This window comes from Nannobrachium achirus, assembly GCF_963921795.1.
Source record: "Nannobrachium achirus genome assembly, chromosome: 19".
NCBI classification, from domain to species: domain Eukaryota; kingdom Metazoa; phylum Chordata; class Actinopteri; order Myctophiformes; family Myctophidae; genus Nannobrachium; species Nannobrachium achirus.
In genome coordinates, this window is record NC_137826.1 from 5,500,512 (window position 1) to 5,520,899 (window position 20,388).

General features: G+C 43.9%; 2 protein-coding genes across 8 annotated transcripts in view; one reads left to right on the forward strand and one right to left on the reverse strand.

The window, feature by feature from the left end:
* kctd16b (potassium channel tetramerization domain containing 16b) overlaps positions 1-20,388 on the reverse strand; it is a gene marked incomplete at both ends in the record, with an annotated part of 267,642 nt that overhangs the window by 69,554 nt on the left and 177,700 nt on the right. The gene's annotated exons all lie outside the window — the stretch shown is intronic.
* Positions 16,146-20,210, forward strand: LOC308305121 (CD59 glycoprotein-like). Its single transcript, XM_080749808.1, has 4 exons — positions 16,146-16,224; positions 17,780-17,855; positions 18,568-18,675; positions 19,866-20,210. The coding sequence occupies exons 2-4, from the start codon at positions 17,801-17,803 to the stop codon at positions 20,057-20,059; spliced, it is 357 nt and encodes a 118-aa protein (XP_080605934.1). The 5' UTR covers positions 16,146-16,224; positions 17,780-17,800; the 3' UTR covers positions 20,060-20,210.

Sequence of the window (20,388 nt, forward strand, 5' to 3'; positions counted from 1 at the left end):
GGCATGGGCTTGATGTGGGCAAATTACATGGGTCCCACGTGGGATACATGTGGGATACCTGGGCATGGGTTGGAAGTGGGCTTTCCCACATGGTTCCTACATGGGCTACACGTGGGCTAACTGGGCATGGGATTGAAGTGGGCTGGCCCAAGTGGTTCCCGCGTGGGCTACATGTGGGCTAACTGGGCATGGGATGGAAGTGGGCTGGCCCACGTGGTTCCCACATGGGCTACATGTGGGCTAACTGGGCATGGGATGGAAGTGGGTTGGCCCACGTGGTTCCCGCGTGGGCTACATGTGGGCTAACTGGGCATGGGATGGAAGTGGGCTGGCCCACGTGGTTCCCCCATGGGCTACATGTGGGCTAAGTGGGCTTGGGATGGAAGTGGGCTGGCCCAGGTGGTTCCTGCGTGGGCTACATGTGGGCTAACTGGGCATGGGATGGAAGTGGGCTGGGGCACGAGGTTCCTGCATGGGCTACATGTGGGCTAACTGGGCATGGGATGGACGTGGGCTGGCCCACGTGGTTCCCGCATGGGCTACATGTGGGCCAAGTGGGCATGGGATGGAAGTGGGCTGGCCCAGGTGGTTCCCGCGTGGGCTACATGTGAGCTAACTGGGCATGGGATGGAAGTGGGTTGGCCCACGTGGTTCTCGCATGGTCTACATGTGGGCTAACTGGGCATGGGTTGGAAGTGGGCTTGCCCACGTGGTTCCCGCATGGTCTACATGTGGGCTAACTGGGTATGGGATGGACGTGGGCTGGCCCACGTGGTTCCCGCATGGGCTGCATGTGGGCTAACTGGGCATGGGATGGAAGTGGGCTGGCCCACATGGTTCCCGCATGGTCTACATGTGGGCTAACTGGGCATGGGTTGGAAGTGGGCTGGACCACGTGGTTCCCGCATGGGCTGCATGTGGGCTAACTGGGCATGGGATGGAAGTGGGCTGGCCCACGTGGTTCCCGCATGGGTTACATGTGGGCTAACTGGGCATGGGATGGAAGTGGGCTGGCCCACGTGGTTCCCGCATGGGCTACATGTGGGCTAACTGGGCATGGGATGGAAGTGGGCAAGCCGACATGGTTCCCGCATGGGCTGCATGTGGGCTAACTGGGCATGGGATGGAAGTGGGCAAGCCCATGTGGTTCCCGCATGGGCTACATGTGGGCTAACTGGGCATGGGATGGAAGTGGGCTGGCCCACATGGTTCCCGCATGGTCTACATGTGGGCTAACTGGGCATGGGTTGGAAGTGGGCTGGACCACGTGGTTCCCGCATGGGCTGCATGTGGGCTAACTGGGCATGGGATGGAAGTGGGCTGGCCCACGTGGTTCCCGCATGGGTTACATGTGGGCTAACTGGGCATGGGATGGAAGTGGGCTGGCCCACGTGGTTCCCGCATGGGCTACATGTGGGCTAACTGGGCATGGGATGGAAGTGGGCAAGCCGACATGGTTCCCGCATGGGCTGCATGTGGGCTAACTGGGCATGGGATGGAAGTGGGCAAGCCCATGTGGTTCCCGCATGGGCTACATGTGGGCTAACTGGGCATGGGATGGAAGTGGGCAAGCCCACGTGGTTCCTGCATGGGCTACATGTGGGCTAACTGGGCATGGGATGGAAGTGGGCTTGCCCACGTGGTTCACGCATGGGCTACATGTGGGATAACTGGGCATGGGATGGAAGTGAGAGTATGTTTTAGCCCCTGTCCGTCCGTCCGTGCGTGTGTGCGTCCATGTGCACGCACGCACGCACACACGTGCGTGCATGCGTGCGTCCGTCCGCCCGTCCGTCCGTCTTCTAGCTAATCTCCGGTGCCGTTGGCTTTTTCTCTGCCAAACTTTGCACACACACACTCCCTGGATCCCAATTCAGAACCTTTGCCCCACAATTTTTCACTTGGCCCTGTTCTAGCGCCACCATGAGGTAGATGTTTGCAAAATCCATTTATGTAAACTACCCATAGAGATGTTGCCCACAAATCATGCACATCGGTAGACAGTATGAGTAAGAGTCTTTCATTTTCTTTGTTGTCAACTAAATCTCAAGAGAATATGAACTTTATCAAATGACACAATGCATTCCACTATCATGGTCTTGTATGTGTGAGCCAATTTGTGTGTGTGTGTGTGTGTGTGTGTGTGTGTGTGTGTGTGTGTGTGTGTGTGTGTGTGTGTGTGTGTGTGTGTGTGTGTGTGTGTGTGTGTGTGTGTGTTGTCTAAACTTGAATGCAAATATATGGCATTTAAATATAAATACGACTTGACGATGCTCACTTCCTAACTGTGAAGTGGCAAACCGGTTTTGGGGGTACAATAGCCGTCTAACCTCTCCCATTTGAAAAGATATGCTAAGGACCCCAGTAAATGAAGACTGCACTGATTCTCAACCATTTTAATTCAAGTTTGACACGTTTGATATGTCTGAGTCTGAGACCCCGTCAGACTCAACTCAAACTTCAACACGTTTTGAGCTTGTAGATCTGCTATTTTCGCTATTTATTATTAACCTTTTGAGGCACAGTGTCCTCTGGACTAGTACATTTCACATTCACTTGTCCAGTCCAGCCACAAAAAGTCACTTGTTCATTTGCCATTTCACAGTCTTTTTTTATTTTATTACCTTTTTTCACTAAAAAAAACTAAGCCCTGATTACTAAAACTATGACTAAGTGTACTGACAACTAAAACTTGACTAAATAAAGACAGGATTACTCCAACAATGTGTTGTGTGTGTGTGCGCAAAGTGAGGCGTTATGAGCTTGTAGATAATCTATTTTCAGTGTCCAATTTTCAATATCCTACTTTGACTTTTACTCCACTACAACTATTTGAAAACTTTAATTACTAGTTACTTTGCAGATATAAGTGATTATATTATAAAACATAGGCTACATTAATCCACTTTAGCCCTTTAGCCCTATTTTATACCGAAGATGCGGCACGTTGTGAGCTTGTAGATGTGCTATTTTTTTAATAATTGTTTAGTGAGGTTCTGTTACAGTAGCTTATACATAGTAGCTTACAATGTATATCAAACCCCCACATTTTTGGCAGCAGATGTGCTATTTTCAAACATTTTCAAACAGTTTGATGATAATACTTTCGTACTTTTAAGTACATCTTGTATTCCAGACTTTTACTTGTAACAGAGTATTTCTGTACTGCCATATTGATACTTTTAATTGAGTAAAATATTTGACTACTTTTTTCCACCATTGTCCATAGGACATAAGGAGAGATAAGAGGAAAAAAAGATAACTGAGTCTTTAGTTTTCTTTTTTGTCTACTAAATCTCAAGAGAATATGAACTTTATCAAAATGCAGTTGTACTGCTTTAACTCTGACTTTGTATTTTAACCGTTATGTTTTTTTCTCTAGGACATATGGAAACAATGCATTCCACTATCATGGATTTAATTTCATTTTGCACAGTTTAAAAGTAGCTTAAATTATAAAACACCTCTAAAAGTGGATTACACACAAAAATACATTAAATTATAAAACTACAGATTAGGCCTATATAATTAGGCCTATACTGCTCCATAAACTCCCTGCAGTCAATAGACTTCAACAGAATCAGAACCGCCCCTTTCACAGTGGAGAGAGAGAGAGAGGGAGAGAGAGAGAGAGAGAGAGAGAGAGAGAGAGAGAGAGAGAGAGAGAGAGAGAGAGAGAGGGGGGGGGGGCAGGGAGAACTGGCCAATCAGATGCAGCCCTTTGTTATTTGAATTCCCAGAGCGGTTAGTCCACACACAAAGACATACAGACAGAATTTCACAGGTACTGCAGAGCTGCTGCTAGTGTGTGCTATCTTACAACGAAACTTACAATGAACTGCATACTGCGTGTCATCATTTTTGCTGCTTTTTTCATTTCTTCAATTATTCAATCTTCATTCTTCGATTGGAAAACTAATTTAAGGTAAGAAACTAGTCTTATTGTGTGTGTGTGTGTGTGTGTGTGTGTGTGTGTGTGTGTGTGTGTGTGTGTGTGTGTGTGTGTGTGTGTGTGTGTGTAAAGTGGTTTAAAGTGGTGTAAAGTAACTAAGTACATTTACTTAAATACAATTTTGAGGTAATTGTACTTTACTTGAGTATTTCCAATACTTTTACTTCTACTCCACTACAACTCGGATCCAAATATTGTAGCCTACTTTTACTCCACTACATTTATTTGAAATCTTTAGTTACTAGTCACTTTGCAGATATAATTATAATATAAAACATACATACTTTAGCCTACTTTATTTTATACCATGGCTATTTGAAAATAGCCTATCTACAAGCTCACAACGCATAGGCTTTTATACCTGCTATTTTCAAACAGTTTATACTTTTACTTTTGGTACTTTTAGTACATTTTGATGCAAATGCTTTCATACTTTTTTAATTCTGGACTTTACTTGAGTACATTTACATTGCAGTATTGATACTTCTACTCAAGTAAAAAATGTCAGTACATTATCCACCACTGTGTGTGTGTGTGTGTGTGTGTGTGTGTGTGTGTGTGTGTGTGTGTGTGTGTGTGTGTGTGTGTGTGTGTGTGTGTGTGTGTGTGTGTGTGTGTGTGAGAGAGAGAGAGAGAGAGGGGGAGGGGTCAAATTCTTTTAAAGGGATTAAAGTATCTTTATGTGAGACATTTAGAGTGAAACTCTTTAACTCAAATCTTTGCTTGTGGGGTTCCCTGGAACAAAATAATTTGCGCTGGGGGTCCATCCTTGGAACAAACTATTTTGAGATGGGGGTCCGTGGCCAAATACATATTTTGGGGGTACCACCAAAATGACATGTATTTGGTCACAGACCCCCAACGCAAAATATTTTGTTCCAGGGACCCCCAGAAGCAAATATTTGAGTTAAAGATTGTCACTCTAATTTTGGTGTATTCTGCATCTAGCTTAATGGCATAGTCACATCATGCGAGCTACTAGTTGGTAAGCCCTTTTGGGACCACTGTCTGGTCACAAGTTTTGCTGAGATTCTTCACTGTGAGAGTGTGAATCAGTGCTGTCTGGTTTCATCATTTGGTTCAGAAGAATGCATAGCATATTTGAAGTGGTAAAACCAGCAATTTAATGCATAATGGATCACTCTACGCTTGTTGATAGATTGAACATTTATCCGATTCTTACAGGGATATTTCACTAGAAAGGCTAGACTAATTTCAAACTTATTTAGTTTCTGACCAATGTTTTTTTATAAAGGGGTTGCCAATCTACAACCTCACAGCATATTGCATAGCGGTGTATCATTTTTATTGTTATTTTCAAATAGCTGATTCATCATGTATATATAATTGGTTAAATTTAGATACATTTTGATCCTTATATGAACTTTTTGCTGGGGACCCCATTGGACCCCTAATTTTGAAGCACTGCACCAGTGGTTCATACTTGCATCAAAATCATTTAACCAGTATTTACATCAGCTATTTAACAATAGCCGATCAACAAGGTCAAATCGCACCACTATGCAATGTGTTGTGAGTTTGCAGATCGGCAATCACATTAGTTGGCTTAAAAATTATTCAAGCGTTTCTAGTGATCCCTGTTTGATCCCTATTTCTAGTGAACCCGTTTCCTGATCCCTGATAATCGTTCAATGAATTAATCTGTCAGCAAGTTGAGACTACTAAAATAAGAATGCTATGTATTCTATTGCGAGTTGATCACTTCAAGTATTCCTTCACCATGATTCACCAGGAGCTGGGTGGCTATACAATATTCAAATCAATATACATTATTTTAAGCATTATTATGTTTGTGTTACAGATTTTGTGGCATCATGGAATCACTTGGTTGTGCTCGGACCAAACGACGGCGAATCAAAGCCAGAGTTGCAGTGTACGTGAGTCCCCGAGAGTGAGCCGCTCGAGTGACGACCAGAGTCCAAGCAGTGCACGTGGGTCCCCGAGAGTGAGGAGCTCCACTTGAAAGGCAGAGTGTGAGCACTCCCAATTCCAGTGTAGTGGAGTTGTATGAAAAACTCCTGATCCAGTATGAGAAGACGCAGGAGGATCTCAAAAGGCTGACGGCGTTAGTGAACCAGGTGCTCAGGAACCAGGCTCCTCCTCTGGCTGTGTCGTTGTTGGAACCACCTGCAGGAGCAGACTTCCCACTGAAAACCGTTGCGGATGTCGATTCCATGAACGAGAAGCTGAGCGACTCTGCGTTCTTGTCTGGAGTTGTAAGTTTGAATCTTATTCACTTGAAAATGTGCTAGTATTGTATTGGTACATGTCAGTGGGGGGAAATGGAGCAAGCAGTGAAAGTGTGATAAGATAGATTGACTGCTTGTTGCTGTTCACTTACAGCTTTTCCTTCCTGTGACTTTTTCCATACACTCAGGTTGCCATGGTGGGTGATATCGGAGGTGTTTCGCTGGATGATGCTACCAGACGAATGATGTCGTACCTCCTGTCACATGATCTGGCAAAACAGTTCAACCTTTTTGGACGTAATGACAAGAGGAAGTTCAGAGACCTGCGCCTTTATGATGTCATATATGGTATGTTTGAGTATTGAATTGCTTTGTGTAACCTTACTTTATATGTCACTTTAATTAAATGTTTTAATTTTAAGGCATGCCACAGTATGAATAATGGTGTTAGTTTATGCTTCACACGTGAGTCTCGCCCGCCTCAACTGTAACCAGCTGTCAGTTAGATCCTTTTCCTTTTCCTCATTCACAGATCTGCTGATCATTACAATCCAATTACAATCCATTACAATCCAATCTGAGCTCTCGCTCTGTACGGGAGGCTCCTTTAAATACGACTTGCATTCACTATAGCTCTCCTTGGTTTTGATCTTGGATATGCTGCCTCCTCCACCCCAGCATCCACCCAAGCTAACATGTCAAAATATTGCTATTGTACTACTATTGTAACCCTATGGGGGTTTTTGCTTAAAGTTCCCTGGTTTTGCATAGCAAGCAAGCATGAACAAAATTCAGGGAACATCCTTAATGCCAAGTTTAACTGTATTACAATTGTTGCAATAAATGAGTGTTCCTGATTAAAATATACAGCAGAGGAAACGGGGTGAAAAAAAATTGGAACTGATGTCACTCAAAAAGGTTTCATATTCCATCATTCTAACAGTTGTCTTCTTGTCATTTCTTTTATTTACATTGTGTTTGTATTAACAAAGTTTTTGTTTAATAAACTTTGTCAAAATATATTGTCTACTTTCATCCTTGCAAAAATATTTCATGTGTTTACTGTTTACAATTATTAATATGGTTGATGTCTAGGACCAAAAGGAACCATCGCACATCGAAGGCCCAGTCAGAAACTACTTACATTTGCCTAGGAGCAAGGTTGAGCCCACTTGGATCCCACATTTATCCCCTATGGTTCCGACATAGAATTGCCTAGGTGGGACCACGTGGGCTTGCCCAAGTGGTTCCCACCTGAGTCCTAAATAAATTTGCCAAGGTGGGGCCCACCCAGGGCCCATGTATAACCCATGTAGAGCACCTGCGGGCTAGCCCAAGCGGCTCCCACCTGGGTCCCATATAAATTTGCCAAGGTGGGGCCCACCCAGGACCCATGCAGAACCCACCCAGAGCCTACGTGGGCTAGTCCAAGCGGCTCCCACCTGGGTCCCATATAAATTTGCCGAGGTGGGGCCCACCCAGGACCCATGCAGAACCCACCCAGAGCCTATGTGGGCTAGCCCAAGCGGCTCCCACCTGGGTCCCATATAAATTTACCAAGGTGGGGCCCACCCAGGACCCATGCAGAACCCACCCAGAGCCTACGTGGGCTAGCCCAAGCGGCTCCCACCTGGGTCCCATATAAATTTACCAAGGTGGGGCCCACCCAGGACCAATGCAGAACCCACCCAGAGCCTACGTGGGCTAGCCCAAGCGGCTCCCACCTGGGTCCCATATAAATTTACCAAGGTGGGGCCCACCCAGGACCCATGCAGAACCCACCCAGAGCCTACGTGGGCTAGCCCAAGTGGCTCCCACCTGGGTCCCATATAAATTTACCAAGGTGGGGCCCACCCAGGACCCATGCAGAACCCACTCAGAGCCCACGTGGGCTAACCCACGAGGGACCCTTGTGGAAACCGCGGACATTCCCACATAGAACCCACGTGGGCTAGCCCAAGTGGTTCCCACCTGGGTCCCATATAAATTTGCCGAGGTGGGGCCCACCCAGAGCCCATGTAGAACCCACGTTGAGCACACGTGGGCTAGCCCAAGTGGGTCCCACCTGGGTCCCATATAAATTTGCCGAGGTGGGGCCAACCCAGGGCCCATGTAGAACCCACGTTGAGCCCACGTGGGCTAACCCACGAGGGACCCTTGTGGAAACCGCGGACATTCCCAGGTGGGGCCCATGTAGGGAAGCCCAACTCATACCCATGCGGGACCCATGTGGGCGTGCTGGCTGGGAAGGCGTTGTGAGCATGTAGATCGGCTATTTTCACAATGTCTGAAAAAAAAGAGTTTTGTCAGTTTTTTACACAGGTTTCTACGGTTTCTTGGGCTGGATATAGCAGCCTGGAACGGTTGTCCAAGTGCAGCTAAACTTAGCATGTTAGTAAATGTGCCACATGAATTGCACCTGTGCAGCTGACCTGCGGAACCTGGGAATATACCATTTTGTCAAGATGGGGAGAATACAAGTGTGGAGAATATAATTATAATACCTTGTTAAAGTGACCATTTTGTAAAATTTTGCATTTGTAGTTATTTTACTGTAATTTAACAACATAATAACCATCACAGATACACAAAGAGACATTCATGGATTTATATTTAAAACTAACTTTTATGTTCTCCCCTGGACCCAGGGTATGGCAGCTGCATACCCCTGCCATACCCAATTGACGCCCCTGAAGGGCGTGCAGTTGCAACAGGTTCCTAACGCGTGACATAGAGCCAAGACGAGATAGAGTTCAATTACTGTAACAAAGAGGATTTTGCTATGTAATGGCCTGACTGCCTGTCTCTGTCCATCTGTCTGTCAGTCTTTTTTATCTCGTCCTGATATGATAGTTGAACGTCTACTCCCACTAAGTGGCTCCATATGCAGTGTTAGTCCAAAGCTGGAAAGCTAATCACATTCTGTGAAAATTGCCTGTCAGTCTTCTTCCCACACAAATATTGTTTTCATATTACATTTTCTTTTCTGGGCCAGACCTGCGCATAATGTACTTTGTTGTTGCTGATATTGTGCATTGCATTATATATGTGCTGTATGCAGCATATCCTATGCAGTATATTCCTCTTGTGATCATGTTCTCCAACCTCTATATAACTCTGTGCTCACAGTCAGGGTCCAGGGACGTGCAGAGAATGTTAGAGAGGCAGGGGCTGAAATCTCTATATGGGCCTTTTGGTGGAAATATCGAAAATAGCAGACCGCCAAGCTCACAACACGTTGTGAGCTTGGAAGTCGGCTATTTTCGGTGTGTGATACCACACTGCACTAGGCATAATCAAGGAAATACTGTAGATGTGGCGTAACAGCATGGATTTCATAAGACAACATAAGATGCAAGTTCAGGAGAGTTTGGACAAGACAATTCTCTTGAATGCTGCCTTCAGGTACGGCATGGAAACAGGGCATTTGCATTTCTTTCACCATAGTAAAAACTGCATCGATGATCTGGAGAGGGCACTTTTTTACTGACGGGAAAAAAGGACAGGGGCTCAAGCCCCCTGTCTGGGTATATTCACACATGGGTGCATAGAATACTGTATATTCAGTATTATCCTGGATGCTACATTATTCTCCCATATGTTGTACATTTCTCTTTATATGCTGCTAAAATCATTACATTTTTACCGGTTTAACTTGTACTGCACATTGCACTTGTTATTATTTTTTAAATATGTATGTAAATATGTATCAGTAGACTCTGCGTTGACACACCAACATCTCACCGGCCATACTTGCATGCATGAGTGTCGTGAGCATGTGCACTCGCTGTGCACCCAGTGACCTCTTAAATGTTGAATCCTGAATAAACTCTCCGCAGACACATCTCTCTTCCCTTATAGTCCTCATACCCGGTCCTTCGCGCATCATTTTCTTTGCCTTTTTGCTGCCCACTCCACCTCACGCCCCCCCCACCATACACCCACCACCACCGCTCCCCCCCTGACCTCGTTGGGAGCAACGCTGAATAGAGATGAACAGAAATGAGCCAGAGAAGTGGAAAATAGCGTCTCTCCTCCACCACCTGTCTGTAGGCTGCTGTGTGATTACTACAATCAGCAGAGCGGGGGGAAGCAGGCGTGTGTGTGTGTGTGTGTGTGTGTGTGTGTGTGTGTGTGTGTGTGTGTGTGTGTGTGTGTGTGTGTGTGTGTGTGTGTGTGTGTGTGTGTGTGTGTGTGTGTGTGTGTGTGTGTGTGTGTATTTGTGAAGATGCGTGTGCCTGCCTGTGTGATTGCGAGCGTGCGTGCGTGTGTGTGTCTACTGTCTACACATACAGGTTGATGTGAACGACACAAACCATGTATAGAAATTCACAAGGGCCACACACACACACACACACACACACACACACACACACACACACACACACACACACACACACACACACCCCTCCCCCTCTCTAAAAGGAATGGGGAGATGAAAATGAAAAGACATGGCAACAGAGAAAGACTGTTCTTCATTTTGCATCCCTCTCTCTCTCTCCTCTCCTCTCCTCTACTCCGGCTCAGGACTGTGTGGGTGGGCGGCAGGGCCATGCAGAGAGCACTCAAACCTCACAAAAGAAAAGGGCACCTCTGCGCGCGTGCGCAGATCTTTGGGGTAGTCTTTTTGTGGGGTCCCTTGTGCCATTTCACACCAGAAATGTAGCTAGTACATAGCTTAGCATGCTTTCTGGCTGTTAACGAGGTGGGAGGGCACTTGGCATCTCTGCATCAGGTGAAAGGTGTTATAATTATAAATAATAATTATTATTCTAGTGAGAATAATAATTAGCCACATGTTTGTCTTGATATGGGCCATGGATGTTAAAAAAGGAAGAAAATATATATATATGTCACAGTTTTCTTTTAGATTCAGTAAGATTGAGACCAGGAGCGCTCGTTTTCTGGCACAAGGTGGAGTAAGCGGTGCCTCCTTCGGGGAACTAGGAATAATTTGACTGAGGTTAGGATTAGGGTCAGGTTTAGGCATAGTTTTACTGAGGTTAGGATTAGGGTTAGGTTTAGGCATAGTTTTACTGAGGTTAGGATTAGGGTTAGGTTTAGGCATAGTTTTAGGCATAGTCCCATCAGGGGTCATTGAACCCTAAAGTTCCTGGGAGTTGTGTTGAGGTGAGCTTGATTCGACATGGCCGACACACAGACACATTGCACTTGTTCCACCATAATCGGAAACACTTCATGGCCAACCAGGGAAATTAGTGGGGGAAATTGGGCAAAGGTCAAATAAATCACAGAATAACCTTTAAAAACCATGATCGAGGGGCAGAAAAATGCCCTAAAGTTTCAGGCTTGCTTTCTTACTCATGTGAAACTATATTCTAACACAGAGGCTCTCAAAGTGGGGTCCGAGGACCCCCAGGGGTCCTTGAGGAGGTCCCCAGCTAAATTAGTTAATATAGTATTTAAATCAGTCTAACCACTTGACTATACGTCGGCTATTTGAAAATGACCGATCTACTCGTGATGTGTTGAGAGCTTGTAGATCTGCTATTTTCATAGGAATAATCTTAAACATTGACCATTAAGGGACTGTAACTATGAGAGAGGACCAATGGATGCATTGTTTATCTCCGTGAACCCCGATCTGCACGGCAGAATGTGTTGATTTGACTCTTAAGGTACAAATGGAACCAAATGGAACCGTAATACAGGTGCATTTGTTGGTTCCATTTTTACACCCTCAGAGTTATAAAAAAGGGTCCGTTTGGGGGCCCCATGGTGGTCCCCAGACCCCATGTTGAGAACCATCACATGAGAGAATCCAAATAAACAAACGGTTTGACGTATAGCGCGGTATATGCTTCATATCATGTGTATTAATGATAATAATAATCTTTATTGTCCCCGGAGAGGGATATTTGTCTTCACAGCCTGTTCGAAAGCACCAACATGAAACAACACATAACCATATGGCAACATATAAGATATAATCATATAACACAACATCAAGGCAATACTATGCAGAAAAGAAAACCATCCTATCAAAGGGGCCGTTTGTTTAATGCCGCAATGTCTGAGGGGACAAAACTCCTGATAAAACTAACCTTTTTCCTCACTTCTGTGTCTTCGCCCAGATGGCATGAGTTAGAAGTAGTGATACAGGGGATGATCAGCTTAATTTGTTCTTGTAAGTGCCAAGCGTGTGATGGCCTTATTGTTCATATCAGATGGTGTGGGTGTGGGAAGTCTGATAATCTTGGAAGCAATATACGGGTCATTCTGAAAAGTTTCTTTCATGTTAGTCATGGACAGTATGGGAAAGAAAACATGAAATGTACTGAGAGGGGTGGTATAGTACAACGTGTGTTTTGGAGGCACTCGAGTCCTCAGGCAGCAATTCCAGCCTCAGAGTGACTCGATGTTCTCAGGAGCAAGGAAAATAACTACGTACAGGGTTACCACGGTCATGAAATTCCTGGAAATATTTTGAAATTAGAAAAATATTTTTCCAGTACTGGAAAAGTTTTGGAATTGATCAAGGGTCTTGGAAGGTCCTGGATAAAATAGCTATGCATTGTCTTTGGTTATTGATTTTGTTAATACCTCTGAAATTACAAATTAAACATTGGCCAAATTGTCAAATATTAGAGGCAGAAATTGTAACCCTAACCCTAACCCTTCCAATTTGTTATACTTTTACTTCTACTCCGCTACATCTCAGAGACAAATGTTATACTCTTTACTCCACTACAATTATTTGAAAATGTTAGTTACTAGTTACTTTGTAGATTTTTACAGAACATACATTAACCATGCATACCCATTTAAACTTAGGCTATTTGAAAATAGACTCTCTACAAGCTCACAACACGTTGCGGTGTGACGTTTTTTTGTGCTTATAGATCTGTTATTTAAAAATAAATAAAAAGAATAATAATGTTTACGTTTTAGACCTAAACTTGTGAAACGGGACATCCTGCATAATGAGTACCGGTAATTTTACTTTTGGTAAGTATATTTTGATGCCAATACGTTTGTACTTTCTCGAGGAAATGTTGATTATCTGACTTTAACATAAAAAGCTGGAGTACATTTTCCACCACTGGTTATAGTGCTTCATGCATGGTGTAATGTTGAGAGACCACAAATGATCCATGGTCCTAGATCCAGTCTCTGCCATCAGTGAAATGACTGATTCAGAAACACATTGGCATTAAAGTTATACCATGTAACTTTTTCTGTAAAACAAATCTTAAAATGGTCCTAACTGTTAAATCGCTAAAGTTTTAGAACCCCCACTCCGTTATTTTCAGCTTCTGAAGCCTTCTCTTTATATGTTTTCTTCTTAGCAGTGACAGGGGCGGGTTTTCGCGGCAAAATGACGTCATCATACTACCGGCCAATTACAGCGAGGGTTATACACTGCCGGCCAATCACAGCGCATCTTGGAGTGGGGTCGCTAGGGCTGCCATATTTGTAGTCTCCCGTGTGTTTCTATACTCGGGTGCACGGTAAGCATGGGTGAAGGAGTGTATCTCCGGAATGGCTGAACGCACAGCAACCAGGGACCCCTCAAAAGATAGATCTCGGCGAGGTGGAGGCAGACGCGGGGGTGTGAGAACCGAAAAACGGCCGAAAGACGCGGACGCGACCGAGGTTTGCTATAGAGCTACTGACCACAAGTTGAGCAACTTACACAGTATAGCTTTAAGCCTCTTCCTCCGTGCACTGACTTTTCAGGCTGTTTCCTCTTTTCCTCTTGCTGCAGACCTCCAAGATGTTTAAATCCCTAAAAGGCAGCGGGTAGAAAGGTTCATTTCACAGTAAAAGGAACATATAATCAAGGACCATTTAAGAGCTTATTGCTGTTCTACCCCCTTGAAACGGCCAATTTGTGATACAAATTGGGCCCGGGAGTTGTGTTGAGGTGAACTTGATTCGACATGGCCGACACACAGACACGTTACACTTGTTCCACCATAATCGGAAACACTTCATGGCCAAACGGTGTCGGAAATTAGTGGGGGAAATTGGGCAAAGGTCAAATAAATCCCGGAATAACCTTTAAAAAACACAATCGAGGAGCAAGAAAATGCCCCAAAGTTTCAGGCTTGCTTTCAGACTCATGTGAAACTATATGGTCTAACACAGTGGTCCTTGAGGAGGTACCAGGGGGTCCCCAGCTAAATTAGTTAATATAGCATTTAAATCAGTCTAACCACTTGAACCCTATACGTCGGCTATTTGAAAATGGCCAGTCTACTCGCAATGTGTTGAGAGCTATTTTCGAAAGGATAATCGTGTATGGAGGTCTCTGGCACAAAATATTTTCACATGGGGGGGTACAGTATGCGGCCAAATACATGAATTTATTTGGGGATCCCAACATGAAAAGGTCTGAAAACCTCTGGTCTAACACATCCATGACACACACACACACTGAAACACACACAAACAACATTTTTACACTACGCTGTTGTTACAGTCTCGCTGTACAAGACAGTCCAGTATTGCACCTGCAGCTGCAATCCAGTTGGCTGCTGTAACGCACCGCTACCTCCAGGGACGTGCTGGCCATTGGGAAAAGCGGGACATCTCCCGAACGGTCGGTTCAGGCCGGCCATTAGGAAAAAAATGTCGGGCAGAAACCTTGTATCTCCAAGTTTCACATTTGTACATTTTTTCGCAAAGCAAAGCCCTGCTTCATCATACAAGGCTGTCGCACAAAAGTAGTGAAAACAGCAGATCTACAAGCACACAACGCCTCGCACCGCGAGGCGTTGTGTGCTTGTAGATCGGCTGTTTTCACTATAGTTTAAATCATTTTTTAAATGATAAATACAAAACAAGCGGTTTTGGACATACAAGGTTTCCACCCGACAACGACAAAATATAACTTTCTCTCTATAGCGCACAATGAGGGCCTCTCCAAGTCTTTTTTCCCGTGCTGAATCAGGGGCCCAGCATGCACGTCCCTGGCTACCTCATTAAAAGAGTTCCAGCTCTTACCAAAGAAAGCGATTCAAGCGACCACGAAAGTCCTCCACGAGCCATTCAAACACTAACACCCCCAGCCGATAAGAAAAGCTGCCGCGTCTACAACTGAAAGATGGAAAATAAACTGGCCTTATGGGGTTGAAGAGGTGAAGGAAATCTCCTCTTCTTGTAAAGCATGCGGAGCTCAGCCACTCAGGCATAGCCTTGGGCAGCTAAAACGCTAATAACAGCTTTGATAAAGGAAGCAAGCAGCTGAAAAAGTATTCAGCTTCGCTTATATTGTCACCACACAAACCAAGTGTCATCATTACCATAATGATTTTCTTTCTTCTTCTTTTTTCTTCTTTTTTTCCTTTTTTTCAATAACCACTTAAACTCTAGCAGCCCTATTCTGGGGGGAACATTTCACATTTAACCCCTTGTACTTTTAAGTGGAAATAATAATAATGTGTAGACAAACATGAATTCACACAACACTGAAGATTGAAGAGTGCTGTCAAAATAGTTTGTTAAGCTCTATGGAAATCCATGGAAAAGCTTAATCTTTAGCACACTTTTATCTCTCTCTCTCTCTCTCTCTCTCTCTCTCTCTCTCTCTCTCTCTCTCTCTCTCTCTCTCTCTCTCAGCTAAGGTCCTTTAAAATGTCTTTGAGTTGGAATGTTACATTGTGATGAATTTGGCAGAACACACATTAATTACAGCCTGCCTGGGTCTTGCTGCATACAGACTCCTCATGGCTGGGTGGAATCATTCACACCACAGGTTAACATGTCTAAATCGGTGGGTGAAATTTGTTTTCATGCAAAGCTCCTCCATCATGTAGTTGTTTTCCAGTAAAGAAAGAAAGACACTTGCCCAGAATTAAACATCTACGGCTACATGTTCACAGTGTTAAAATCAACACAAGCTTTGTTACAGTATGAGTGAGTTTGCCTCCCAGTGTGACGAAACTGCCCAGCTGGAAAGAAAGTGACATATCTGTCTTGGGTGGGATTTCCTGTTTACTCATTTCCTCATATAAATACGACAATAGCCAGAAATGAATCAGAGACGTGGGGGCAGCAGCAGAGAGAGACGTGGCTGACGTGTTCACTTCCATCAAGGTTTGTGTTTTATTCTGATGTTAACTGTTACTGTTGGCTCCTCATCAACATAATGTTACTGTTATTAACGTGCTAATGATCAGTGTTGTAAAGTAACCATGTCAAGTCCTGTACTTAAAGGGGAAGACCACCCATTTTCAATATTGAACTATGTCATTAATGTACCTTAGAGGAGTTGTGTGGAAATAAAAAAAAAAGTTCCCCATCTTCTGTGTTGCCTAAAACTGGAGGATTGATTTTGGGGTTTGTATTGTAAAGTACAACGGTGTGATGTCATCACATTGTGATTTGCACTTTGAACTTTTTTTTTATTTCCACACAACTCCTCTAAGGTATATTAACACATCGGGTGCCCAGAATTAATCGACGTTTAATTTGCTGGTGCCCATGGCAACCCGCCATTTTACCTACCTTCGAAGTACTGGCGTGAAAAGTAATCCGAGTAAATGTAATCCAAGTATGTCCTGTTTATTTCGCGAAAATCTTTTCTTTCAGTCAGGACCGTTTTTTATCAATTCTAAGCCACAGTGTTTGTGTTACGGCCGGTAGAAGAGGCTGCCGTTTTGAGAAAAAAAATAAAAAAGGAAGAGAATCCGGAGAAAACAGCATTTTTGTGCAGCCGCTAAACAGGAAGTCAACGAGACAGACAGCACGTCCGGGTGACGTAATTTTGCGCTGCATGTTGGGAAATGGAGTTTGTTTCATCACCGCGGTAGCCAAGTGCAGTAGCTACAGTACAGTATAGTTTACTGTACAACGCGTCGAACGCGCCGTGGGCACACGTAAACATCAAAGAGATTGGCGCGTGGGCACCACGTGGGTGTCCGATGTGTTAATGACATAGTTCAATATTGATTTCCAATGTCCAGTACTTTTACTTTATGACTTCTACTCCATTACATCTCATAGGCAAATATCGCTCTTTTACTCCACAACAAGTATTTGAAAACGTACAGAGTTACCGGTTACTTTTATTAAAATCAAACCTCGGTTCGAAGTGGAGCGGTGAATCTGAGCAGCTATACCCTGTGTGTGTTGCTAAATGCCTAAACTGTAAACTGTAAACTGTGCCTGTGAGTGAGTGGTGAGTGTGCCTGGCCTGCACAAAACAGCGCCCCTCCTTTAACTAGTGTGTTGTGTGTGGCCACTCAAGGTATTGCCAGGCTACGGACACGGCCAGCCACCCAGCCACCCAGCCACCCACCCAGGGACATACCCACGGACATACCTGTCTATTGGGAGCGCTTTCACCGCTCCAAAAAACATACAATAACCACTCCAGCTCTCAATTTGTAAATAGCCGCGTTTTGAGCTTGTAGATCTGCTATTTTCAAAGGATTTTTATACATACTTTACTTACTTTTACAATAATTTTTGTACTTTTAGCTTGTGAAGTTTTAAGTCAGACACTTTATTTCTACATTGCAGTATTGATACTGTACTTTGACTTTGAGAAAAAAAAAATTTTTACACCACTGATAATGATTGAGGAATTTAGCTTAGTAACAATAAAATATCTATATCATCATGTGAATGTCGACTTCTTATGTTTCAGCTCTGTGACCTACGAACCAACATGAGGTGTGGATATCTGTTGGGGCTGATCACTGCAGTGTGCATGTTCGGACTGGGTAAGATCAATGACAATCCATAAGTATATTGATCAGCACGAGATCAATAAGCACAGTATTGATTATGGTATATGAGCTCAACAACTAAAATATTCATACACAATATACTATAAAAGCACTAAATAAGTATAGTTTTGATAACACAATACAAAGCTCAATAAGTATTAATATTGCTATCTCAATAAGTATTTATTTTGTTATAAGTATAATAGTGATAACAAAATAATGTGTCAAGACTTGAATTCATGGCTATTTTTGTGGGGTTTTGTCATATTCCTAAGCCAATAATTTGATTACCAGCATTGGTATATATGGAGACACAAAGCACCGCCTTTGGAGATACAAAGAGCTTGTCTACAGTATATTTTCCTCCTTTATCCCAAACTCTTCTGCCATTTTTTACTATACTGAAAAACATCTTAAATACTTCAAATAGCCGATCGACATCAACACATTGTGAACTTGTAGATAAGCTATTAGATATTTGATAAGCTAATAGAAAGCTTGTAAATATTTGAAATATTTAAAAATGCTTTTCAAAATAGTACAAAATTGAAAAGGAGTATAGGGATTAGGGATTATTGCCATATGAATGTGACAAAAAAAAGACATGAATAGGCCTATACGAGTCATGGGGTGAATAAGAAAAAAAAACATTTTGGGGGTGAATTATCCCTTTAATGTTGTTATTATCAATGATGTGATATTGTAGGTGTGGGTCTGCAGTGTTACTCGTGTCCTGCGGGTTCTAAGCACTGTGAGAAGTTGCAGGAATGTACAGGTGGACTGAACTCCTGTCTGAAGCTGAACACCAACGTTGGTGAGGCACGCACGCACACGCACGCAGAAATAAACAAGATAATACATGCATTTCAACCCATAGCATATTAGTAATGTGTCCTGCAGTAGTACTGATGAGTAATGCAGCAGTAGCAGTAGTAGGCCTATTAGGGTGTGTTCACACATGCTGCAAACTGTCGTCTACAGCGTTTTGTTTCCGCTGGAAAACAAAAAAGGAAGTGGCTTATGTGCTGTTAAGGCGGATCAAAGCCTTGTATTCAGAGAGAGTCACGCCAACTCTGTTCACTTCATGGGGTCAGGTCCTCTACATACACATCTATTGGTGAATAGTGACAAAGCTTGAACCAGAAGTTTACAGAATGCATTGGAGTCTATGAGGGAAAAGTGACATTTCGAGTTACAGTACATGAACCACGTGACCGCCGCTGTTTCTGACCCCGCATTGGCAGAACTCTCTATACAAGGCTCTGAGGCCGACACCTTGACCAAATCCTTGCAACATAATTTTCCCCTCACAGACTTCAATGCATTCTGTAAACTTCCGGTTCGCGGTTTTGTCACTATACGGCAATAGATGTGTGTGTAGAAGACTTGGCCCCATGAAGTGAACGGGAGTGACGTGACTCTCCGTAGTTAGAAGGCTCTGGTTGCGACTAGTTATGAGAGTTGGTCGACGGAAAGAAAAAAAGAACATTAACATTAACATTAAGAATACAGGGGTTAAGTGGTTAATCCTTGTTGCGACCGTCAGGTCGCAGTTACTATCAAAACCTCTACCGGCTGTCTGTCTGTCTGTCTGTCAGTCAGTCAGTCTGTCCGTCACGTCACACTTTTCCCCTACTCATATCTCCGTCACCGTTGCCCCGATCCATGCCAAATTTTGCACCCACACTCCTTGGCTGCCAAACCACAACCTTATTTCTCACATGGCCCTCTTCTAGCACCACCATGAGGCCGATTCTTGCAAGACACATTTTTGGACACTGCTCCAACCGATTCTGCCCTAAAATCACACAAAGCGGTACACAGTATGTCTACAGTCATGTCATCAACATGGGTCTGTCCCATTTCCCATATTCCCTCCTGATTGGCTACCATTGCCTTCCAAAGTTTGTGTATGCGACCTGACGGTCACTTATCTCCCAATTTAGGGAGTCTTACTGGTAATAATGCAGTAGTAGTAATTGTACGTGTATTGTTTCTTTTCAGGCACGGCGTTCACCAAGTGCATCAGTTACTCAGACTGTGACTCCGAGAAGTTGGCAAAAACCTTCCCTGTCGTCAGCCCCTTTACTTTCCATTGCTGTCAGACAGACCTCTGTAACTCCTCCCACTCTCTTACTGCCAGCCCACTGATTGGTCTGCTGGCTGGCGTGGCTGTACTCTGGTGGGCCATGCACTAAAGCAGTCAGGGGACCCTCAGGGGTCCTTGAGGGGGCTTCCAGGGGGTCTCCAAGCAAAATAAACCCGCTTGTGATGAACGCCACTGTAAACAAAAGTAGCAGACTGTATTAGCTGTGGATTGATTTCTGATTTCCTCAGGTAATGCTCAGTTTCAGGTCTCAATTGTAATAAAGATTTTTTTGAATACGTATTTATTGTTTGAATGATTGTCAATTATCATAAATGTGGTGCATTACGTTGTTATGTAATGCAACGCAATGCGTTGTGAAATTGAAGATGGGCCATGGTCTGTATTTTTACGCAACACTGTTTACAACAAAGTATAAAA

Coding starts and splice junctions, on each gene's coding strand:
- LOC308305121 (XM_080749808.1), top strand. CDS start 17,801: ATGAGGTGTGGATATCTGTTGGGGCTGATCACTGCAGTGTGCATGTTC. Junction 17,856..18,567: donor AGTGTGCATGTTCGGACTGG/GTAAGATCAATG, acceptor GTGATATTGTAG/GTGTGGGTCTGCAGTGTTAC. Junction 18,676..19,865: donor GAAGCTGAACACCAACGTTG/GTGAGGCACGCA, acceptor GTTTCTTTTCAG/GCACGGCGTTCACCAAGTGC.